We start from the raw sequence: 8508 nt of genomic DNA, 5'->3' as shown, positions 1-8508 counted from the left end.
AAATAATTTTTAAAAGTGTTTTTTTTTTTTTTTTTTTTTTTTTTTTTTTTTTTAGAGGTCTTCATTTCTAGTGAGTTTTTCTTAGGGTGTTAAGCCTGGAGAGGAATAATTTTTAATTCTGAATATTTATTAATCCTTTATATTCTATTTTAGGATTCCAGCTACCCATTTGCCAGTAAAGAATCTATTGGTTCAGAACTGGGGAATTCGTTTGCATCGAATATTAGAATTAAAGAAGAACCTTTGGATGATGACTATGACAAAGCAATAGCTCCGCAGCGGGGACTCCTAGACAAAATTAAAGATGAACCTGACAATGCTCAGGTAACGATTTCACCTTTTTCCCCTCCTCTTCTTTTCCTTTCACACATTGAATTATTTACTTGAGAAGCAAAGCGCATAAGAAGTGAAGTACTTTGTTGACAGGATGAAAGACTCTTAAAGGAGATTGAGTCCATTTGAATGATCTTGTTAAGGCATCAGTAAAAGTTACATGAAAAATTCTGAGTAGTAATTAAGGCTTTTATTCATCTTTAGATTTAATACCACTGTGATGAAATGCAGTGCATTTCAGTGCAGGACTTGAGAAAGGACGAGCCTTTATGGAATTTAGATCAGTATAGCAGATACTGCTGAAGGTTTATGAGTTTGGATGTGATTGAGTTCATATAGGATAATAAGCCCTTAGCAGTTACCACTAATGAAGTTTGGATTTAACTAGTTTTCAGGATGGGTTAATAAACAGATAGTCTCTGGAAGGGCAAATTGATTTGAAGATCCACTTTTATAGGATTAGTGGGTAGAAGTTAAAGCTTCGATGAGTGTATGTGTGAATAATAAGGTATTAGAACTCTGCAATTTAAGATTGCTTTTGAGGTTGAAGTCATAGAGATCCTACAACGGTGAAATTCCAACACTGGCTAAGTTATCCATGTAGTTGGCGACATTGCAGTGGTTAGAGTGGAAGAAAGAAGTTATAGCAGATGGTTTAATCGCTATGAAATGTAGGAAGGAGTCCAAGGGATGCATACACAATGGCAGCAGAAGGTTGTCTGTTCAAGGGTGGTTTATATTTTGTACTGATGACATGAATTCAGAGGAGAAATGAAGATAGCATGAATTAGCTATTTCTCTGAAAGGATAGTAGATCCAGAAATCTAATGTAATAGATTCCATTGTTCTTTTATATTAAGGTATACAAGAATATGAGACTTCTGTGAAATGAATTTTCATTCAGGTTCCTTTGAGCAGTATTTCTCTGCCTCTGCACCATTATTTGTGTGTGAGGGACTGTCCTGTTCATTGGAGGACATTTAAAAGCAGCCTCTTTGGCATCTGCCTCATCTAATCAGTTACAGAAATGTCTCCAGATATTGCCAGATGTCCCTTTGGGAGAAAAATTGACTCCTTAGAGTAAGGAAATGTAAAAATAGGTGATCCTAGAGGTAAACAATTCATGAGTCAGACTGACATTCAATAAAGCCAGAGTAACACGGGCCCTAGTGGAAGGCAGATATATTTGTGTAGCGGTGATAATGCTGTAGGAACTGCAGGATGTGTGTTTGATTGCTAAACAGAAGACAACAAAAGAAGGAATCTTAAAATATTTGTATAGAAGGTAGGTTGAAAGAATATTTGTAAGAGCAGATAAAATGGAAATCTTACATATCTCAATCAAGTACAAATAGGCTGAGGGAAAATTCATACGGCATTGTGTACCTCAGAAGACTCCAACTGTGTCCGTATACAGGGCAGCTCTTGTGACTCTTTCCATGCCCCAATGTGGACTTGGGAAATCCATACGAAATCAGTGCTGGCAGTATACCAAAAGCATTTTGCTCTTTTATACGCCATCCAGTGACATTCCTTGGGACAAAAAAGCAGTTATAGTAAAGACCAAATACAATAGAAGAGGGCATTGAGAAATTTACTAGTATTACCGTTTTCCAGACAACCAAGAGGTTCCAGTGACGAGAACATAAATAGGATGGAGTGGGTAGAAACACGTACATCTTTATACACATACTCAAAATTATCTAATGTGATATAAAATGCCAAATACAAAGTTTCATCATAATTATGGGGAAGAACTTTCCCAAAGGCTCACTTGCTTGATGGGTTGAACTGTTGAGATCCAAGCTATAATGTGAGTAGGTCCTAGGCATAAGATCCAGAAGCATTCTTTACACTGATTCCACAATTAGGCAGTCCCAGAATGTGAGTGGATGAAGCTAGTTTTTTGGTTGTTTTTTGTTTGTTTGTTTGTTTGTTTGTTTTTTGAGCAGTCCTCTCTGTTGTCAGCCACACCAGTCCTATAGGATCAGGATAATTCTAGAAATTCTAATTCTGTAGGACCCTTTGATCATTCTAGAAAATAGATCATAAAAACCCCCAAGAGAGCTTTATAGCTTATAAACTGTAGATACTTGGTTCTTCTTTTGCTTTTCTTATCTATTTCCCATTCTCCTTGTCTTCTCTACTTTTCATTCCCATTTCTCCCCTCTTATCCTGACCCCTGTCCTTTCTTTTCTCTTCCATTTTCTTCCCTCCTCTTTCCCCTCCTACTCTCTCCCCTTTTCATTGCCCTGTTCCTTTAGGTATTTCTACCCTGTGGCCATTGGAGATCTGTATCCTTTGCTTTCAGTACTGCATAATACTTTATTGCTTAGACTGGAAGAACGAAGGCCCAATGTATTATTTTCTTAGTTTCAAAAATAGTACTATTTACCTATTTTAAAATACTGATAGATTTGTATAGTTGTAGTCAACATGTACTTTTAAGCATCAATTACCAGTAAGTCTTCATACACTTTAACAAGATCATAACTTTTGTTCTTAGCGTTTTTTCATAACCTTCCTTGGCTTTTCTCTGTGCATGACTTTGTAGTTTTACTTTAGCTTACTTCCTGATTCTCCTTTGTACACAATTCATTTAAGTCTCAATTTCTTTACTTTCTTATTTTAATCACTATAGTACTGAAACTTCTGTATATATATGTAACATCTTCTACCCATTCACTCTTGATTATTTTTTCAGTTATAATTTTTTTTTAGTTTTATCAATTATAGTTCCCCTGCTTCTGTTACTGACATAATATCATTGGCCTCTCTCTCAGTTTCATTTCTTCATTCTAATCCCATTACATGCTAATATAATAGTTTTTGTAATATTTTTATGGTTATAGATACTTTACATATGAATGTGATTTCATTCTACAGTCCTAATAAGATCAGGGTGGAGGATACTAACCACATTTGTAGATGAGAGATGAGAGAGCTGAGGTTTCTAGAGGTTAAGTTAGTTACTCTTGGTTACTTGGTCAGAAAGGAACCAATCTGGTCATAATCAATGTCTTATTTTTTATTAGTTTACCAGTATTTTCTGTAAATCAAAGTTTAATTTTTTAAAAGAATTATTTATTTAAATTTATTTATTGTTATTATTATTTTTTTAATTTGCTATAGGGCACATGTGCTCACCAGAAAGAGACAAGAGAGAAAGAGCAGGAGCATTGAGGAGAGAGGGAGAAAGCAATCCTCTAGCTCTGAGGCTCAAACTGTTGTTGGCCATGTGGAGCCCAGTACCCTAAGCACCACACCACCTGCTGGCCCCAAAAGTTTAATTTTTTTAAATGCCTGGAAAAGTTTAAAATAGAAACTTTAGACCCAGAGACCTCAATTTTTCCCTTTTCCATTTTTATATATGTCACTCAGTAAATATTAAATTAAAATCATGATTTTTTTTTCTTTTCTTCTTGCTCATGGTGATAGAGGGAAAGTTAATCTGTAGTCTCTCATTGAAATAAAAGGGATTAAGGTGGGAAACCAAATAAACTAATTGTCACAATAATGATTCATACAGTCTTAGAAAGTAGAATACAGTATTGGTACCAGCAATTGGCATAATGGCTATGTCCCTGGACTCCTATGTAGTCGACTGTGGCTTGAGTCCCAGACCCGGGGGCTTAAACTCATGCTGGGCACGTGTGTGTACGTGCCCAAGATCCTGAGAGGAGAATGGAGAAGAAGGGATTGCTGTGTGGCCATCTCCGCTGGGGGTAGAGGGGAACGATTTCTTGCTTTTTGTCTCTTCTATCTCTCTCTGTTTTTCTGGTGAGCACACTAGCCCTATAGCAAATCTGCACACACACATACACACACACACCCCACACACACACCAAAAAAAAAAAAAAACAAAAAAAACAAGAATCCTTTCCTTGGGACTAGCTGGTGGTACAGAAGCTAAGGTGCTGGAGTTTCACATATTCAACCATGGTTCAAGTCCCAAACCCAGTTGCTTGAAACTCACACCGGGCACGTGTGCATGCATGCTTAAAATCCCAAGAGGAGAATGGAGGAAAAAGGATTGTGGCATAGACATCCCTGGAAAGTGATGTCTCGCTTTCTGTCTCTCTGGCAAGCCTATGTGCCCTATAGGGATTCTTTTTTCAAAAAAAGAATCCTTTCCTTAGATAATCCTACATGTGGGAATGTGAGTATTCACAAAGTTACTTGTCATTAGCATTACTGATTCTACTAAATGTGTGGACCAACACTAGGTTGTGTTATATATAATAGTACCAGGGCTTTGCAGAGCCATATTGGAGCCTGAGGCAAAAGAAAAAAATTGATAATTGGTAGCACTGATTCTTTTTTTTTTTTTTTCCTTTGGAGAGATTTTCCCTATGGGGTGCATGCGCTCACCAGACATGCAGAGAGAGACATAGAGACAGAAAGCGAGAAATCACCCCCCAGGGGGGATGGTCACGCTGCAATCCCTTCTCCTCCATTCTCCTCTTGGGATCTTGGGCATGCACGCCCACGTGCCCGGTGTGAGTTTTAAGCTACCAGGTCCGGAACGCGAACCGCGGTCGACTACGTGGGAGTCTAGCGACATAGCCAGTATGCTAACTACTGGTTCCAGCACTAATTCTTTATTTAAAGTTTTAGTGTTTTGTTCATCATGGATTGTTCATAAATTTTGAGTTTTAAAAATGCTGCATTAAAATATTATCTTAATTACTGAAGTTTTTGGTACCCTTTTAACTTTGTGCCTTACACAACTGCCTTGTTTACTTCATCTCAGTCACATCCCACTATAATCTAATGTTTTTTAAATAGTTTTAATTGGGGGACCATCAGTTGGCGTAATGACTATGTCGCGGACTACCATGTAGTCGACCGCAGTTCAAGTCCCGGATCTGGTGGCTTAAACTCACTCTGGGCATGTGTGAGTGTGTGCCCAAAACCTTTCGAGGAGAATGGAGAAGGGATTGAGGCGTGGCCATCCCCCCTGGGGGGCGATTTCTCGCTTTCTGTCTCTCTCTGTCTTTCTGGTGAGCACACACGCCCTATAGCAAATAAACAAACAAAAAATTCAATTAGTATTTTTCACACTTGAGGGATATATTGACATCCTCTATTTAAAAAAGGAAGTATGTCTGAGATACTTTAGAATTCTAAGAATAAGTAATTTTGTGTGGTTTCCAGGTTTTAGAATGATAAATGGTTTATTAAAATACAAACTATTATTACTTAATTGTTCCACAATACAGTAATATGTAATTGTGAAAACGAGTGATAGCACTGAGAACTTGTAGTAGAACTGCTATTTATAACTTAAAATATGTTTATGTACACTTAAGATCATTGAAATAAGAACACCATTTTAAAAATATTCTTTAATGATGATCAGACTATGTAGACCTCAAAGTTTCTTTGACTCTTATTTTAGAATCACTGGTATTTAGCCATTAGAAATTATTTTGGAGTAGTATGTAATAATATGTAAACGTTTGGGGCCTGCAGGTGGTGTGATGGTTAAGGGCACTGGACTCCCACGTGGCCAACTTCTGTTCAAGTCCTGGACCTAGTGGCTTGCTTTCTCATTTTCCCTCCCTATCTCTCTGTGTCCCTCTCTGATCAAATTAAAATAAATAAAGTTAAATAAAATAATTATTAAAAAATAATATGCAAACATTTAAATGAGCAAGAATATCAGTTTGTAGTAAAAGAGTATATTTAGAATAATTATTATACAACTATATAAAGAAATAATAACCTCTGATTAGAGAAGTGAGAAAGACTGGAAAGAAGTATACCAGAAGAATAATAGTGGTATTTTGGGATGGTGGAAATACGATTAGAATTTTTTTTATTATTTCTACTTTTCTAAACTTTCTATAGTGGTTGTTTATTTTATTATAAACAGTAACTTAACATATTGTAATATTAAATAATTTTCAAAGATAATTTTAAAATATTTGATAGTACCGTAGGCTGTTTAGATAGCTACTCTCCCTTATAAACACATTATATCCTTATTCTGATTACAATTTTGCTGTCTTATATTTTGTTATTGTAAACATTTTCCACTCTACTAATTATAGTAAAATATCTTGAATATTGTGATTTCTTTGGGCATATATTCTTTTTTCTGTGTATTTATTTATTTTTTTCTTTTTCAAAGGAGTATAGTCATGGCCAACAGCAAAAAACTCAAGAGGGAGAGCTGAAAATTAGTGCTGTGTTTTCAGTCAGTGGCAGTCCTCTTGGTAAGACACAGAACTGAATAAATGGATCATGTTTATTCTGACCAGTATGAATACGAGGAAGGTTCTACTTGTTCTTAATGATAATGAGTTAGACAATTCTTTCTGCCCATTTAGAATGCCTTTAAATTTTATATTGCATACTTATTGTTGGATTTCAAGACTAGCTCTAGAAGAAATAGAATGCATACTTAAAATTCATGATAAAAAGTAAAATTTTTTTCTTTCAATTTTTTTTTAAGCTCCACAGTTGACTACTGGCTTTCAGCCTTCACTGGCATCATCTGGCATGAATAAAATGCTTCCTTCAGTTCCAGCCACAGCTGTTCGAGTTTCCTGTTCTGGTTGTAAAAAAATCCTCCAGAAGGGGCAGACTGCTTATCAGCGGAAAGGGTCTACTCAGCTGTTCTGCTCTACACTGTGCCTCACTGGATATACAGTCCCACCTGCCCGCCCACCGCCTCCCCTCACCAAGAAAACTTGTTCAAGTTGCTCAAAGTATAGCAGAATTCTAAATTATCTTTTTTCGTTTCTTTCTTTTCTTTAACATACTTTCTTCGTTGCCTGTGTATTATGTTTAATTTTCTATGTTTCTTTGTTTTTTTGAGGAATATCACATTTATTGCTGATATGTTGTTGCTTTCATTCTTCCTAGGTGCTAGGTGCACAGCTGTTTTTGATCTTAAAGATGTTGTTTAAAATAATGTGCCTTTTATATACTAAGAAGCAATTTTTAAAACAACCTTTCCACCTCTATTAGTTGAGATACTTTATGGTAGATAAAGTACACATTTACATTTACTGTGGTATTTTATCTCGTAACTATAGGCAATATATATTTAAATTCAGCTAATCTTTAAAGTTATATTTTTTGTTCTATAATTGGAATTTATTTTTTATTTTTTCTTTAAGTGATTTCAACATATGTATTTTTATCTTAATATCTTTGAACCACCTCAGGGGACTTGTAATATTTAATAACAAAAAAGGGTATAACCTTAATATACTCATACATGTAGTTGAGGAATATAAACTAATTTGGAATAATTTTGCAAGGCGATTACTGGAAATTATTTAACTGGGTAATAGAAAAAGAGGAATAATGATCTTATTTTTCTTTTTTCTTTTTTTAGTTGTTTGCCATAGGGTGCATATGTGTACCAGAGAGGGACAGTGAGAAGAGACAGTGATAGGAAAAGTAATTGCTCAGCCCCCTGGGTGGATGGCTGCACCACAATCCCTTCTCCTCCATTCTCCTCTTGGAATTTTAGGCATGCATACACATGTACCTGGCATGATGTTTTAAGTCGCTGGGTCCAGTTCTCGAACTGTCTTCAGCCACATGGGAGTCCAGTTCTTTAAACACTATGCCAGCTGATGGCCCCAGTGCTCTTAAACACATTAGCTTTTCTTTGTTATGAGGATACCGAAGTCATTATATGTTAGTTCATGTACTAGCATTTATACTTCCACACATGATGCTACACTTTGGATAGGAAAAATGATATTCACACTTCTGGTTCAGTTGTAGAAAAGATTTGTAAAAGAAGTTTGAACATGGCTAGAAGTTTTGAACATGGCTAGAAGTTATTCTGGAAGTTAATTAGATGCACATTTATTTGTGGGGGGAGTTTTTTGATATAGGGCGCATACGCTCGCCAGAAAGACAGAGAGAGACAGAGAGATAGAAAGTGAGAAATCACCCTCCAGGGGGGCGGCCATACTGCAATCCCTTCTCCTCCATTCTCCTCTTGGGATCTTGGGCACACACATATACACACGCCCTTCCCCGTTCTCTTCTAGTGACCCTGAGTATGCATGCACACGTGCCTGGTGTGAATTTTAAGCCACTGGGTCTAAGACTCAAACCACAGTTGACTAGATGGGAGTCTAGCAACCAGCCATCTGCTGGTCCCTAGCCTGTTATTTCTTTTCTTTTTTCTTTTTTTTTTTTTTT

The 8508-nt window shown here is 36.3% G+C and overlaps 1 protein-coding gene across 4 annotated transcripts in view; it reads left to right on the top strand.

Annotated features, from left to right (window-relative positions):
• Positions 1-8508, top strand: part of ZMYM4 (zinc finger MYM-type containing 4) — a 100346-nt gene that overhangs the window by 25001 nt on the left and 66837 nt on the right. For all 4 annotated transcript variants that reach the window (XM_027771944.1, XM_014587890.2, XM_014587888.2 and 1 more), the window contains 3 exons: positions 154-324; positions 6470-6554; positions 6794-7049. In XM_027771944.1, coding sequence (XP_027627745.1) covers positions 154-324; positions 6470-6554; positions 6794-7049 — 512 coding nt within the window. The remainder of the gene's footprint in view (positions 1-153; positions 325-6469; positions 6555-6793; positions 7050-8508) is intronic.

Source organism: Tupaia chinensis, unplaced genomic scaffold (assembly GCF_000334495.1).
Source record: "Tupaia chinensis unplaced genomic scaffold, TupChi_1.0 Scaffold000239_1, whole genome shotgun sequence".
Classification (NCBI taxonomy): Eukaryota; Metazoa; Chordata; class Mammalia; order Scandentia; family Tupaiidae; genus Tupaia; species Tupaia belangeri.
The sequence above is the reverse complement of the archived record's forward strand: the minus strand, read 5'-3'. Positions and strand labels throughout refer to the sequence as shown.